Source organism: Chelon labrosus (genome assembly GCF_963514085.1).
Source record: "Chelon labrosus genome assembly, chromosome: 21".
Taxonomy (NCBI): domain Eukaryota; kingdom Metazoa; phylum Chordata; class Actinopteri; order Mugiliformes; family Mugilidae; genus Chelon; species Chelon labrosus.
The window spans coordinates 5,064,636-5,081,848 of NC_140354.1; the positions used below are offsets into that span (position 1 = coordinate 5,064,636).

At 40.8% G+C, this 17,213-nt stretch overlaps 1 protein-coding gene across 1 annotated transcript; it reads right to left on the bottom strand.

The window, feature by feature from the left end:
• Positions 1-228: 228 nt before the first annotated feature.
• Positions 229-16,053, bottom strand: cavin1a (caveolae associated protein 1a). Its single transcript, XM_084571046.1, has 2 exons — positions 14,758-16,053; positions 229-1,996 (listed from the first exon to the last, which is right to left on the bottom strand). Exons 1-2 carry the CDS (start codon positions 15,265-15,267, stop codon positions 1,229-1,231), a joined length of 1,278 nt encoding a protein of 425 aa, XP_084427172.1. The 5' UTR covers positions 15,268-16,053; the 3' UTR covers positions 229-1,228.
• Positions 16,054-17,213: the final 1,160 nt, after the last annotated feature.

Consider the following 17,213-nt stretch of genomic DNA (forward strand, 5'->3'; position numbering starts at 1 on the left):
CGTCTTGCTGTTCAGACCATCATTTTTCTGCCTGCAATTACCTCGAAAAATTTAATAGGGATGTGCAAATGTACTGAGATGAGCTGTGACCATGGTGACGCAGTCATTTTTCTTTCTCTCTTTGCAGCAGTGTGATATGTGAAACTTGGCAAGTACAACATGCCCAGATGCAAGAAATATTACTGTACATCAAGATATTATAGTAAGTGATAATGAAACCATGCTTTTAAGCATGAACTGCAAAGGCCGCAGCAAAGGTTACTTTCAAAATTTTCTTATTATCCACTTCATGTTTTTCATTAAATTACTGCTTAAAGTTTCTTGAGTTATAAGTTAGGGACTCGGGACAGAGTAGCAAAAGATATTCCCCGACACACACAGGTCATTTGAGGATTCTATGGTCTTTTATATCAAATCACAGATAATGTACACACAGGATGTTCACTTGCTGCCCTCAAAAAGATAAAACATTATTTTGCTATTTGACGTGGTGTTACCTGTAAGTGTTCATACATTCTGATTCTGAATTTGTCAGTGTTTCACTGTTCCCAATATAATTTATTAGACGGTACACATCTACACTTCAGTCTTTAACATTGACAAAAATTACATTGTGACATTTGGCACCAGGCTTGAGAAAGTACTAATGAATAAGTGTTGTGCTTCTGATTATCAGGGGTAAGATTTTATGTCCAGTCGCATTTGTATTTTCTCCTCCTACCTTGTTCTTCTTTCATTTTCTGTGGGCCTAAGACTTGCCTTCATGTTTACATTTTGTTTCAGACATGCACATTACATTACTTAAACCATCTCTTATGACATAAATCTTGCCAATAACTTTCTTTTTCCATGTGCATATATGTGCATAATACATGCGAAAAACTTAACATTACATCTTAAAAGCAAGGACTATTTATACCCTTGTTCTTATAGCCACACAATTAATCAAACCAACAACAAACAGCAAATATTGGTTATGCTAGACATATAAGTCAGCCTGTAGCATGTTTTAAAAGCTAGCTTTCTTTTTGTTTTCTTTTTCTCTTTTGTACATGCTAAATATGAACAAATATGAAAGTCATCCCTGTTGGGTACAATAAAAAGAAAACAGAAAACAAGTAAGATGTCATAGATTGTGATCATGTCCCTACGACCCATACTGTGTCCTTGTGATTAGACTCCTCTTCATTATCCTTACATATCTTTCTTTACAGCGATGTGGGAAGCTCTAGTCGCTTTGGGCCTTCTTTAGGTAGTCTGGCTCCACACTGACCAGCTGAGTGTCCTCAGTCACCTCCAGCAGAGTATCCATCTCTGGGCTGTCAACACACACCAGCTCTCCTTCTTCTACCTCCACATGCATGCCCAGCCCATTCTCCTCTCCCTCTGGCTGAACCTCGGCCTCGGCCACCTCCACCATCTCTGTGTTCTGCACCACCTCCTCCTCTCCTTCTCGGATCTTCTTAACGTGGAAGGTAAATGGGGGAACACGGTACACTGTGGTCTTGGAGCGAGCATAAACTTTATGGTCAGGAGTGAGGGACTTCTTAACCTTCTCTTTAGAGCTCTTCATCTTCGCCCTTCGTTCCTGGTTGGGTGTCATACGGGTCCCGAGCTTACCAATCTTCTTCTCCAGACTGTGCTTGGTTTTCTCCAGGTTGTCACGGGTTTTTTGTCTTGTCTTCTCCAGGTTCTCGCGGGTTTTCTGCTTGGTCTTCTCCAAGTTTTCCTTGGTCTTTAGTTTGGTCTTCTCAATTTCTTCTTTGGAGAAGACTTTCTTTAGGCTATCCACTTGCTGTTTGGTGGTGCGCTGGAAGCGCTTTTTACGAGTCTCATGGATTATATCCTCCACCTCCACCTCTTCATCTGAATTGAGACTGGCTGGTAAACCCTCTTGTCCCTCCTCAGGTATTTTCCCAAGGCCTTCCACTGCTGTACCTTCAGCTACTGTCTCTGCTGTCTTGAGTTTAGACGCCTTTGGTGCTTTCACTTGATCCTATGGATGCAAAACAGGAAAGAAAGATATAAGCCCATCAGCTGTATATTGAGAGATTACAGAGTGTGAATAACACCCTTAATTTAACATTTACACCAATATTAGAAGACATGGTGCTCCACCGTTTATATTTGTATCTTTCATGTAAATTAAAGTATTTAATTTAATATGTTGCTAAATTATCAATCTGACAAAGCGATGATAATGGACTTTCTTGCGAGATATGAAATTGAAAATGTGAGCCTGCAGAGTCATGTATCATCTATACATTCCGTGGGCACAACAGATCACTGCCTGTGGTGCAGAGTGCCATCTAGTGGTGACAATCCTATGCCAATGATAATGTGCCAACAAGACAAGGTGTTTTAGAAATTCAAAGTATGAGAAATATCATTTCATATCAGTCATATGTAGTGTGTACGAATAATAATAAAACTACGGTTCGTCAAAGAAAACCTGTATAATCTGCAGCAGTCATATTGAAACTAAACAAAGTGTTGCATGTAACCACATGTGCATTTCCTGTCATTTAGATGTATTTTCTGTATTGGGTCTAACAGCAGGAATTTACAGCTTGCATTCTATATACAGACATGTTTTGAAAAATTACAAACTACATAAAATAAGATATAAGATAATCTTTTAATTATCCTTGGTTGTTAGCACAGTTTCAGTTATAATGCATGCACCTGGTCAAAAATATCTGTGTATGTACACCCAGAAGTAGGACCTTATAATCTGTTCTGCATGTAAGCCCTACCCTTTTACAATTTAAAGGAAACATGTTACACTTCCACAAAGAGTTATATGTGTATATACTCATATAAACAAAAAATTATACTGCTGCAATGCTGACAGCTGCAAATCAATAATCACTGTAGCAACCATATTTACATGTTGCTTGGCAAGACTGTCAGTGTGGTACCAGATATCCACACAGGGGGAGGCTGTACTATGCTAAGAATGTGATCTCCAAAAGACTGTCTGTGACCCCTAGAGGGATTACTGGCCCCATCCAATCCTTGCACCATCACCATCTCCACTATGCCCTGCATGGTCAGGTACCTCCCTACACTACAAAGGTACAATGAACCTGATGTCACCAGTTGATTTCTGAGGTCTTCTGATGAGGGTTTATTGTTTTCTTTGCCGTCATCACAAAACTAAAGGAGAGTGTGCCTTTTAAGTTGTTGCTGCACAGTTGATAGTGAAAACATTTTCAAGCATCTCAAACATATCTTGTCTCCTATTTGCACTCTTTTACTGACAATAATACTGACTGTGTAATGTATGCATTGATATGGCACATTCACAGTCAGCGTTTCATCTTGAAACTGAAATTTACTCTAACATGTTCAAAGTGTGTGCAGTGCTAAATTTGAGAAACACATTCACTGGCCCAGAGGAGAGATGAAGTCAAGAAATGTGCCGGTTGTAAGGATGTTGCCAAATGGACATATTATTCTACAGAAAAGAGGCTCAGCTGAAACCGATACGGTGCTGCTCACTGATAGCAGATGTCTATTTATCTTCCCCACCATAAGCTTCAACACCTCTTCAATGGCAATAATGGGAAGAAAAACGTTACAGTAATAATAAGGCCACAATAATTTGTCAGAAAAATCATTGTCGGCATGTGAACAAATTAAATTCATGCAACACTTCAGACGCATGCATATTTGCCGTCCAATCTCATTTTAAGCGTTGTCACTACCACTCCCTTGATGTCACTCCACTTGAAATCATTGCCGGTTGTAATCCACTTCTTCTCTCTCTTCTCATCTCAAGCAAAAAATAAACACAAACAAAACTACATCCTCCTTATACATATTGTATTTAGTAATGATAATACAGTCACTAACATGTGATCATTCATTTCAGAGAGAAATGTCTTGCAACTCCATATCTTGACATCAGAGGTAGATCACATTACTTATAAAGTAGAGCAAAGGAGAAAGAACAGCTATCACATAAACTGAGGGATGTGTAGAAACTTAATAATATGAAAAAATTAAATTGTCCTCACAGCAAATAAAACTGGATCAAATACATAATTACATGTAATTTCACCTGTAAGATATTTTCTTAATTTTCTTACTGATCAACAGTTTTACTGTACCGTAGCATCAGTCTCGTACAGTTCTAGTTATATTCCTGATTAATATAAGATATACCCTATCACGCTACATAAACAGCACATCTCCTCAGGCAGTTCAAATATTGCCATACAATCCTATCATAAAATGGACATTGCTTCCTTATCTGGTGTTGTGTATGTTGCAGATCTGGCCGACCTGCTCTGTATGGGTTTATTTTGGGCTGGCCTTTCCCTCTCTTGGGATTCCATCTACCGTTCTCTGGCTACCCGCCAATGCCCACCAAACAAGACCCTCCCCTGCCGCACAGCAACAGATAAACACAGCCCTCTGTTCCCATAGCAACCCCCTCCTTATGTTGTCTCTGGTGGGTGGTGTAGTTCAGAGGAATAAACAGCTGACACCCCTACAACAATATATAATACTGACATGAGATTCTCAGTTGCTGTAAGTGCATTACAATTAAAACAAAAATAAATTCTGCACCTGCTTTGCACACATGCATACTGAACAGTAGAAAGTGACTCGATTTCTGAACAAGAACTAAAGAAGATATATAGAGATATATAATGCTGTACTCACAAAGACATTAAAATACATTGCAGTTTTTCTGGGAACAGGAAACATTTTTTATTTTAAAGCTCCATACTTACTTAGTGACTTTTATTGGCAATAAAGACTCTTGCTAGCTGCATGGTTCCATATCTTATCTCACATATATCAAATTATAGCACATGGCGTGCTCTTTGAAAGCATTTACTGTAAAAGGTACTGTTATAGAGCAAGTGAGAAAGATGGAGAATCTATATAATAGTTACACTATTTCTAAATTGCCTCAAACCTAGTATGCTATTTACAAACATATTCAAAGATATATTTGAACTATCTGTGCAACTCTATTGCAGAGAATGTTTTGATGAATATGACTGCTGCATTTTATCACATTTTAACTGCCTCAATCTTTTATTAAACTTTCCAGGCTCATGGGAACTTTGCTTGTTGGAGCACTTCCCTGTTTACATTCTGAAAATCTGACTCATTCTGTGGAAATTGTGATTGTATCAGCGAACTTTGTTTGGGCTTCCAGGCCTAATTACCAACGTAGAGACAGAGAACTAAGCTGAAATACGGTCAGTACATTAGTGTCCCTGTGTTACCTTCCTCTCTCCTCCCACTTACCAGAAGTGAAAAATTAGGGACTATGTGTGTTTACTGACCAGGGGAATGGTGACTGAGTATGTATGCTCTTCTCAATGAGAAGAAGGTCTGTTGCTAATGTTTCTTTCCCCCAACAGTGGCGTGAATCATACCTCATGGAAAAGTCGGCTAGAAAGAGTGTGATCTCTGAAGTGTGCATTTGATTTACTCAGACAAGTCAACAACTGTTTGCGGCATCTCTCTCTCTCTCTCTCTCTCTCTCTCTCTCTCTCTCTCTCTTTCCCTCTCCCTCTCTGAAGGGACACAACACAGGAGACGCAATTAAAAAGTCCCAGCAGAATGTGGGGGGAAATTCTGGTAAGCAACCACAACCTATCAAGGAAAAGCAAGCGAGAGACAAACATTAAGCAGGCAAAGATGCAGTCAGAAGCAGAATCATCACCCATGAAGGCGCGAATGTAATGTAAAAGTAATTCAGGCTGTTCACAAAACAAAAGCAGTGCCTTTTCATTTTCTAAATATTACCAGAGGCTAAATGTTGTCTGTCTGACTCATACAAAGGCTTGGGGATCATGTAACCACTGATTACTGTTACCATGGACAACAGAGGAAACAGCACCCTCAATCAGTCCTAAACTGAGTCCACAGCAGCTTTGACTAAAGCCGATGGCATGTACAGTATCTGTCTCCATCACCTTCTCTGTTTCTCTGGCTGCAGTTACAATACCTCCACTAATCCACAAGGTTCTGTATTCTTGCTTAGGTATTTAAATATGTTGTCTCTGACAATAGTTGAGCATTAGGTTTTATTAACGCAGATATGTGAAGGATTAGAGAGGTATATGCTTTATACAAATATCATAATGTATTGCATTGTTAATAAAAACACATTTAAAATATGTAGCTTATTATTATAACATAGTATATTGTATATTAAATATGAAATGCATATTAATCATCTTAATTACACAGTTATTGCATTGCATAAATCTAGCATGTTTTTGACTGACAAACATTTTTAGTTTCCTATTTGCATTTAGAGGAAATCTAATATTATTACAAAAAATTTGATTTATTAATAACTGATGTCGCCAGCAATTAGGAAGTGTTGCAAAGGTAACCTGATAATAAATCCATGCACAATAATATAGATGGTTCTGATCCACATTCAAGCATGCAGACGTGCAGCAGGCTTGTAGATAAGCAGACACACATCATTCCTTTTCAGGCAGTATGATGAAAGGCCTCTCTGGTGAGTCACAGGAGCAGCTGTCTGATCCTGTCCAGTCCTTGCAGCTGTGAACGTAGCCTTCACAATGAGTGATATCACTGACCCAGGATGTGAGAGAAGGGCAAACGAAAGATTGACATTAAGCAGAGTTGGAGGTTTGCATGTATAGGCCTGAATCGTGATGCTTTGATCCCTAAAGAGTGCTCAGAGGCTAAAATAAGGACGCTAATGTGCTCTGGTCATTAATATTGATGCCTCCCACTCTCTTCCTAAATAAGGCTCACAGTTCACAGAGGAATAGTTAGCTGCCCACCACCTCAGGCATTTTTGGAGTCACTCTTAAAACTGAGAGCACAATGCAAATTCTGTTCCATGAAGCTCTCCAACTCCCTTTACAACAACCTGCTCTCATGGCACCAAGTTTCTTGTGTGTAACGGAAAGATTAACAACCAATCCCACTCTGTCTATGGACAGATTCATTCAATGAGAAGACTTATGTATAACACACAGCCATCACGGTGATGTCATGTTACAGTTCTAGCCACAGGAAGGGAGTTCCTTGGTTTTTCTGTCACAGTGATTTGTGATTTCACACACATGGGGAAGCCCTTTTCCATAGCTCAGCCTTCCCACATCCACGACACTGAAACCACTCAAATCCCAGCAGGGTTAGTCCCATGCAAAGGTGGAAAATTTACTTTTCCATTTACATCACTGTGTGAATCAGCAACTACAGTGCTGGAACACATTATATAACTCTCTCTTTCTCTCCAATGCTGCCGTTCATATTGACAAGGGGGTGCAGTAAGAGCAGCTTTATTCAAACCTAACAATTTTCATATCAGATGTTTCATTCATGTGCTTGATTAACTGAAACAACTTCAAGCTTTGGCATGAATTGGAACATCCTACTATGAACATGTAAACCATTTGAACACCTCTGATGTACACAACTGAAAAAGTATGCTATATTAGGGATATTATTCATAGTAGAGTTTTCTTCCTCTGTGCAAAGCACAACTTACCACTATGATCTACACATCACCATGAAAGAAGTGATGTGTAGATCTGGGTATGAATACGTCCACATGAATACATTGCTAGTGACTTACGTCTATGATTAATGACCACTAAGTCCTACCAACTAATACATGGAGGGGAAAAAAGCATCCAGCCAATCATCCACACTGCTTTGCTTTGTTCTGAATTTAGCTACTGTATGTGATAGTAAGTCAACTGGGATATTTTGGGTGGAAACATCTATACTGAGACTCTAACATACAGAGACTGAATTGTCTAAAATGAATGAAGAGCCTTTTTTAATTGAAAGGCTAGCAATGCAAACCAAATGTGCCAATGTAATGACAGTAAAAGTGAATACTTACAGCTTAAGAACTATTTAAGACTGAGCTATTTAAGACTGTCTGCATCTTATATGAAGAAGTTACTGCCTTAAAGTAGGTCCATCCAAACATATAACTTTTAAAATATAGACTATCTTTCCCTTTCACACTAATAACATTACTATTACTATTATTTATAGAATAATCATGCTAAACATCCTTGTGCATGCAAAATCTAATGCCAAGGGTACCCAAAACCCACAGTGACCTGGTAAGATCTCACTGACAGCCTATAAATCACATACCAGTGACAAGAACAGCAAGCTGTCACAGCAGTGGTGAAATATACCACAGGGTTAACCTGACTGTTGCACAACCAAGGGCTTGCACAAACCGGACTTTACTTTCTCACGCACAGTGTCCACTTACAGAAGTAATGGTTACTTATATTAATAGCAAATGTATGGATGAAACTTTAACAGTTCATCTTTTCAACTTACACATGTTCCAAAAAACTTCAAGTGTGTAGTCAACTACTACATGGGCTAACATGCACACAACATGATCATTATAACTGCACACATACAGTTTTAAAACAAGTAACCAGTTGGAGCTGCGTATTGCAAATGCAGACCAACTTAAAGGAACAGGACACTACTCCATTCCATTGCATTGCTACTAGTTTATTTATAATCTTAGGCAGCATAAGAGTTTCCTTTAATATACCAACTCACATCATTTGGCCAACATTTTATTTTGGCCCCGTAGAAGAAGGGTGTGGCCACAAATCTTGGAATAAACAGGGTGGAGAGTATCAGGAGCTTCCACTGAGTTGTGATGTGGCACGAGGACACATTTCTGTTAGCCGGCCAGAAAGCTGGATGACAACTACAACTGTTCAAATTGTGGGGTGACCTGATCGGTCTCCCAGCTGGTAAATCCTGTCTGCTGCTGTGAGATGTGGATGTCTGGGATGGTAGCCGCAGCCTGAGATCAGGAATAAGGTTATTTTATCTTCTAGTTGACCAAGGGAAACAGCATTAAAGAATGACTGGTTATGGACTGAGAGGTATTTTGGTGTTGTATCATGAAATGCAGCCCAAACTAATAAACCAATGTCACAACAACCACTCAACCCATAGTGGCCAAATTTCCTCCCAAATCTTGAATAATTAATACTCTTCAATGAATACTCTGACCAACAAACAGTCATATTACACTGGTATAATATAGATGACAACTGTATAAGCTCAAAGGTTTCACATGCCGAAATAGCAACGGTCCTATTTCTGCTACACAAACTGTAAATCTTAGTCTGAACAGCACAGGAAGGGATATACCAACACTCTCAGCAAATCCACCTCCTGGATGTTGTGCACACACACACACACCATTGCACATAAAGTTGTAGTATTAAGGATGTTAGTTGTGCATTCTATCCAAAAAAGCATGCATTAAAGGTCAGTACGTAAAGTTACACCTGCCCAATCACGCAACACAACTCGGAGTCTTAACGGCTCAAAATGGTTGCTTTAAACATGAAAATACATTCTTATGAGACCGCCGACTAGACAATTCATCTACATCTTGGAAAAGCAAACAGAAAAACAAAATGAACAATAGAAGAGGATGCTGGACGAGACACAGTGACACTGACAGAACAAATTGGATAAAAGAATTACAAACAAACATAAAAAAGGGCCGTTTGTGCTTTTGGCTTGTACTCCTTCTTCATTGTCGTGAACAAAATGTACGTGTCTATGTTTATGAGAGAAAAGGGAAGAGAACGAGAGAGAGAACATCAGGGCAGTACAACAACCAAATTTGGCCAAACAATCCAAAAGAAGCAGCGCTCTGGCTCCGTGATGTCGCTGAGGAGGAAGTAACAGCGCCACTTTAAAGGAATACTTTTACTTTTAGAGAAATACACTCATTTGCCTTCTTGTCAAAACTTAGATGAAAAGATATACGGCATGCTAATATGTGTACAGAGAATGGGAAGCCACAAGCTTAGCGTAAAAATGATGCGTTGCTGGAATTGGTCAGCCACAGTCACTTCCCGCAAACTTTTTGTCAGGCAACCATTGTAGACTCCAGGAAGTTCTTGCACACATACAGTAAACAGACTGTAATAACATGAAGTATTGGTCTTACACTTAGCTCCCCTGAGACAAATGAGCTAAAACATGAGCTTCAGTGGGGCTAAAAATAGATTTGTTACAGCTGCCGGCGGCAGCAGAAAGACACGAGAGCAAATGAAATCAGCCTCATGATAAGATATATGGCAGGTGTCTTCAAAGTATAACTTTCTGTGACTACTGGTTCTCAAAAGTGTAACTATTATTGGTCGTTTCTGGTTGTCTTGTAATAGGGAACCCACAAACATCAACTACTAGATGACTTCTTATATACAGAGGCTCACATGGAGCTAAACTCAGAAGTAGATTGCTGACATGCAATAGTGAAATGTGGAGCCTGCCAGATATCTTTCCACCCACCCAGGAAATAAGAGCACAGATGGATGGAGGCTGAAAGTGAGTGGCATGTACGTAAGTGCTGTGGCAAATAGTGAATGAGCCGTGCCCTTAGTTCTGGATTAGACGTCTGAGTGGGAGTAAAATGGGCTAAGTTGATAGAGGGAGCGATAAGGGAGGGAAACTTAGAAGGAGGGGGGAAGAAGAACAAGTGGGTGTGCTGGCACAAGGGGAAGAGAGATGCCACTAGAATGACTCACACCAACACTAACTTGGTGTTGTTGGTTCAGTGCTTTTTTGGTAGATATGCTTATAAATACTTTATAACTACACCCTTTATAATGACGCTGAGGTCTGATTTATGTGTGGAAACCAAGAATTAGTAAGTAAGTAGAAGAAGCCAACAGTTTACTCCGGATAGCTGGATCTGGATCTGGATCTGGATCTGGATCTAGAGTAAGTGGAACTGAGTTATCGTCTGCTTGTTGGCTGCGATTTGAGCTCTGGAAGGTCTGTGAGGCCAGCGTGGAATAAGTAGCCTGTAACTGAGAAGACTTACATCTCCCTGAAAGAGTTGGCCACATGGCTATCACTGTCCTTGAGCTGCAGCCAAACATACTGATTCCAGACACACAGCGGTACTGTCTCGCAGTCTGATAGACATACCCTATCATATTGCTATAAACTAGATTAACGAGATAATGAGCATTATGAAACAGAAAATATGACATGCACATAACCAACCATCAGAGACACAAGGTTCGGTGTGAGCTCATACTGGCAATTGCATTGCACTGAAAACTATTTTTTAAATTTCTGATTATAAAGCACAAAAGGCACATGGGGTGGTAAGATAAGGGGCTAATGTCTTTAATGATTTTAAATCAATAAAGCCAGTAGGGTTCAGCTGCACAACTGACTCTACAGATAATTATAATTTCTAATCAGCTGGGTTAGTTAGGGGGTTGCCTGGGGACTGTCGACCATATAAGGGCTTTGACCGAGTCTCAGACTTCCACACAAGTGTCCTACTGTTGCCTGGGCAGACCATATGGAACATGGTGGTGGGTTGAGGTGAGTCAGTGTCAGAGCATTTAAAAGGTTTTTGCCAGCAGCAGCTTAAGCTAGCTTAAAGCCAAGACAATTACTGGACATTGCCATAGCTGTGCACGGTCTGCAGACATCTTTTCCTGTTCCCCATTGAGCAGCTGAAAAACCAAATGCTTAACAGAGGCTCTTTTCAGCTGTTTGAAAAGATTACAACACCCTTAATACTCGACTATAGATATTCTGCACAAAGAAAGGGATATTAACAATATTTACAGTCATTACATTATAACCATCACAAGACTTGCACAAGAGAGACACTGTATTATCTATGAACCTTTTATCAACATGTTGTTTCTGGGCTACTGTTATCAGCCAACAACTGAAAAGGAAATCAGACTTGTGACGCCATATAGTCAAATGCCTGATGAGAGATTAACGGGAAATAAGGAAATAAACATTCTGAATGATTTCTTATCTTGTACAGGCTGCCGATTGTCAAAGAATGGCAGTATCGTAGGTAATATAGTCAGGGAGAAGGCACGCAGGAAGGGGCACCAGTGAATCACTGGTCATTTGTGGTGTACTGTACAGAGCTCTGAAGGCCTCATGGCAAACTCCACCTCCAGAGAGACACTGATGATAATGTCAAACTGTCTCTGCTTCTTCCAAATCTCACAGGGAGGCCAATGATGACAGTGCTGGACAGTGTTAATAGGGTGGCTCAGTCACTGGGTACATTAACAGTGGGCTAACTCAACAATGTCACACTGTATGAAACAGTTTTAAAAAACTTTTTTTTTTGTTATTTTGTTTTACGGCTCAGCTACAAAATTGATCAACTTCCCTTTCATTTAAATCATCTTCCTGACAGGTTTACTGTGGCCACTGAATTCTGAGCTTCTCAAGAATGTCTTGTTCTCTATCTAAATGATTGGCCATCAGGGAACTTAAACAAAAAAACAAAACATTGCTGTGGATGACATAAGTACCAAAAGTACTCTCATTACTCCCCATTCATGCTGCACTGCAGTTTGCAGTCTGCAGCTTAAAAAAAAAAAAAAAAACTACTTATATGAGAGTTTTTCCAAACAATTGGCGACATGCAGCCATATTGAAATCACACCCAAGGGGCGGACCAGCAGGACTTCATGGGACATTGCTTCATGCTGAGTGGACAATACTAGGAGGCACACGTTCTGCACCAGTGACAATCACTGACAGTGAGCCAAACATTATCCCCATTAGTGATGCTTACAAACAATTTAACAATATAATATATATGATTCTAATATGGGCCAGTACTATTACATGAGGCACTTTATTTTTAGCTCATACTCTGATTCTAAATACTCCCACACCAGCAGATCTGTAATGTAAATTTAGTAAACGTGGCTTCATTGCCACACCCCGCTGTTGCCGGGGGATCCTGCATTGCCAATATTCCTGCAGGTTTAATTATAATGCAACTCTGTCAAAGTCTTTCCGGAAGTATGTCACTATTCTAAGAGTGCACATGAGAGAAGAAATACAGCAGTATCAGCTTGAAAATGAATCACTTGTCGTACTCAGATTCTAGTCCCACTGATACTGACACTGTAGGTGAAAGCTAATATTTGTGAGGAATGCCCACACACACACACTGGTAAACTAGCTCGCGATAATTCTGATGTTTACCTTAACCTCTACATGCCTCGCCGTAACCCTGATCTCATCCTTCCCCTAGTTATAATTCTAAACTTATCCCACTCTAACACACAATGAGGGAGTGGAAAGTAGTGAAGCCTGACTGAGAGCCAGTGTTGATTCACACTGCAGCACACTGTGTCTGTCGCTCAATTAAACTGGACACGGTGCTGCCATTCTCAGGGAATAAATAGAATGTGGAAGCTCAAACCAGCTACTGCCACATGGAAGCAACACTCCTACAAGCGCTTTAAAAACATGACTTAACAAGCTAAGACACTGATAATGCTCATTACAGTGGAGCTCATTACCGTCATTTATTCCGTGTCTGCTCAAACACAATTGAATATAGGCGTAAAATATTTTTTCTATAAGATTCTCATCTGCAAACAGCTTTAAGCACAGGATCTGCAACACTGCACATATACACTTGGAAATGCTTGCAGTAGACCACGCAGTGTCCCACACAGCAGGAGGCACCTGCTTTGCGGAGTAATTTATTATGGTCTAATATCTATGACTGGATTTCTGCTAGATGCCAATAGTGTAACCTGCTCCCACAGTGTACATCCCAGGAGGGTGATGTGAAAAGTCTGTGCCTGCCAATACAGAATCTGAAGCAAACTCTGTTCATGAGCGCCTTACATCCCTCAGATTCACCTTTACTGAAGATAAATTCTCTCTTCTCCAGCTTGCAGAGGTTCTGCATAAGGTTACCAACTCGATTTTCTTGGGCTGTTTGATTTGATGTAGAGTTCCTGTCTGTCACTGTCACACATCTGTGAACTGATAGATTCTTTCACTGCTTAGTTTTACTGCAAGATGGTTTCTGACTGTTTCTCTGAGGGAAGCCTTGTAAAAATAAAGCTGAGCTCCGTAGTCACACTTATGCATGTAAATACTACCATGCAGGTTTGTGCACCATAAATGTAGGAATATTAAGTGTGCCCCACTTCTGAGAAAACTTCATAATAAAAACTACATCTTCATCTTACATAGCAGTGGCCTGCCAACTATCTGTCCTCTCAGAGGTGGGGCGTTGGTTCTGTCTCAAGTAGCCCGTCATGCCAGTGTTTTATAGGCCTTATAATGTTATTTACACCCACTCGTCTTTATATAGTTTCATTGGGTAATCATGAAGTCCTGTAGAGTGGGAAGGGTCTCTACCTGCCTTCATTTTTTTCCCCATGGTTTTCCTGCTGGTTTTCTCTTCACTGGAAAAAGGAGGAGGAATCCACCTCTCACTGAGAGTAAATAAACCGTAGGTAGTTTCTATATAGTGGAGTGCAGTGTTGGGTCCTTCGTAAACATTACAGCCTCATTTAAGGAAAAAGTGAATCAGACGTCTGTGTCATGGAAACTACAGAGCTGCAACTTTGGCCCCCATCCTGAGCCCTGAAAGACTATCACTCCGCCTTTCATTTTCACTAACAGGCATCAACTCATGCTGCAGTGTGACTCTAGCTCTCGCTGGAGAAATGATGTCAAGAGGTTCTGACGGCCTTTCAGGTGAATTTCACACTTCCCCCCAACCTTCCTTTGTGGGGTGGGGAATGCAACACACCCCTTTTGGGAATAACGCGTACTTACGTATGTACATTAGCAGCCACGTCTAAAACATTAATCATGTATTTAGGGTCACCACATTATCAATCAATGAATATCTGTTATTACTTTGTTCATGTGATGAAAGTAAATAAAGACCAGCCTCTCCTCACACTTCACCTGGTAGATGAGGACTTTAAAGTTGCGCCTCTTGAGCAGCTCGTTCTCGTTGCTCTCCAGCTTCTTGATCTGGCCCGCCTGCTTCTCCAGGTTGCTCCGTACCGTCTTGACGTTGACACTGACCTTGCGCACCTTTTCCAGCATTTTGTTGACGGTGTTGGCAGTACCTACGTGGTTCTTGGACAACTTAGCCAGCTCCCCTTGGATGGTTGACACTGACTTCTCCATGGCCTGCTGCCGAGCCTCGAGCCCATTCTGGGTGTGCTGGATTTTGTCCACCACCCCAATTATCTTGTCTAGCAGAGAGAGAACCATAGCTCCATTCATCTGAGCTTCACTCTTGCCTCCGGAGCCAGTGGCCAGTACCAGGTCCACTTCCTGAGATGGGTCATCATCATCATCATCATCTATTGATGGCTCTGTGGCAGCAGCCACAAGAGCTACCTCATCATCATCATAAGGCACTTCCTCAACAGCTGCATGATCCTTCTTGACACCTGTATCCGCCATAGCTGTCAACTCCAAATACAAGCCGCTTGCACGCTCACTACAGTTAAAAATACACTACTGAAAAACAATCTACAGAAACTACGCTGCAAAGAACTTAGTCCCTAAAACTTTATCTTTCTTTTCAACTTTCTCGACCACTGGTTTGCCTCTTCACACGTTAGCTTTATAGTTAAGATTTCTCTTCACTCTCGGTCTCTCAGTTTCAACCCTCTCTGTCTCTCTCTGCCTCTGCTCTGGGATGCCAGCCAGCCAGCCAAGGGGAGTAGGGCCTCTCACAGCTGAAGCATGTGTGCCCTGACTCAAATGCCTCTGCTCCCTGTGAAACCATCCAGTCAGACTTTTCCCTTCTTACACCCGGCCTCCACCCACTGCCCCCCTGCTGACGGGGCTCCACCCATTCTGTCTTAAAGCACAGGGCAGAATATCTCCTGACTCCACCTCTTATAGTTACACGCACTCTTCTTAAACAGGGGAAGGTGAGGACCACCAGAGGCACTGGCAAGATTACTAATATCTGCATGGAAATGACATCACTTAAGTCTTTTATTGATCTCAGCAGAAAGAATCTCACAGACATTATTTGAGCAGATTATTGCACTTTGAAAGAACCACCGGAAAGGTCTCTCGTCTATATTGACGCTGCTTAGTCTACTTTAATTTTGGGGTCGCACATGAATCCACTGCCTACTGGCAAGTAGTTCGGGCTCTCGCGAGTTAATGCAGTTCTCTTTAGTGATATTGTCGTTATTATCAAACTATGAATTCTACTTAGAGATTTTACTGCAATTAGTGTGTGTGTGTGTGTGTGTGTGTGTGAGAGAGAGAGAGAGAGAGAGAGCGAGAGAGAGAGAGAGAGGGAAAGTTGAAATCTATTTAGAAACGCGAGGCTTTAGTGCCACCCAGTGGACAAAAAAAAGAACTTCATTACATTACATTTGTGAAGACAGCGTGAATGCAAACATGATAGCATATTGTGACTTCCGGTCATTCTTTTCAAAATAATGGGACCAAACTAATGCAACCGGAAACGATCGATATGGATTTAACGTGCAATCATCTTCATTGACGTCAAGCCATCCTTCATTGTGCTGGATCATAAAGTGCGTTCTAAACAGCTCTTTAATAAATTATATGTTTGTGGAAATGTTTAATTCATCTACACTTGCCTCTTTTTGAATTATGCAGAGCCAAAACCCAAGCCTGCAACCACGAGAAGTGTGTCTATCACGGCACCAACACTGCTGCTTGTCTAGCAACAGGTACGTTTCTTACAATATATGTACAGTTAATCCCATAATCGACAAGAAAACCAGATGTTAACTAAATAACGTAGCATGTGTTGTAAGTAAGCGTTACTGCCGTCTGGTGGCCACACTCAAGAACTACACCATATTGAATATGTCAAGTAAACGTAAATGCATGCAGACGCACAAAGTTTTGTGACTTCCGGTAAAAATGCGTGTAACCGGAAATCAACTATACAGTTTTATCATGGAATTGTCTAAACTATTGTCAAGTCATTATTCATCGTTCTTCATCATAAAATGCAGTCTACATAGTCCATGTAATACACTGTTGAAAGTGTTTCAGTCATCTTACCTTTTTGGCGGATGTAGAATTATGTGGCGCCTTGGAAAAAACACAAGACCGCTATGACAAAAAAAAAAGCAAGGCTCACACGGCACCAGAAGCTAGCTAGCACTGCTGCTTGTCTATTATAGATACGTTTCTTACAACATAAATACAATTAATTCAGAGCCCCTTAATCACCAAGAAAAGACCGCCGCGGCGTCAACCAATGCCCTCAATTAGTCAACAGCGGAATCAGCATTACCGCCCTCTGGTGGCCATAATTAGTGACTACAACTAAACGCCATGGTCAAGGCAGACAAGACACTTAGTTATAACACTTCCGGTTGGTATATTCAAAATAAACGAGAGCGGCG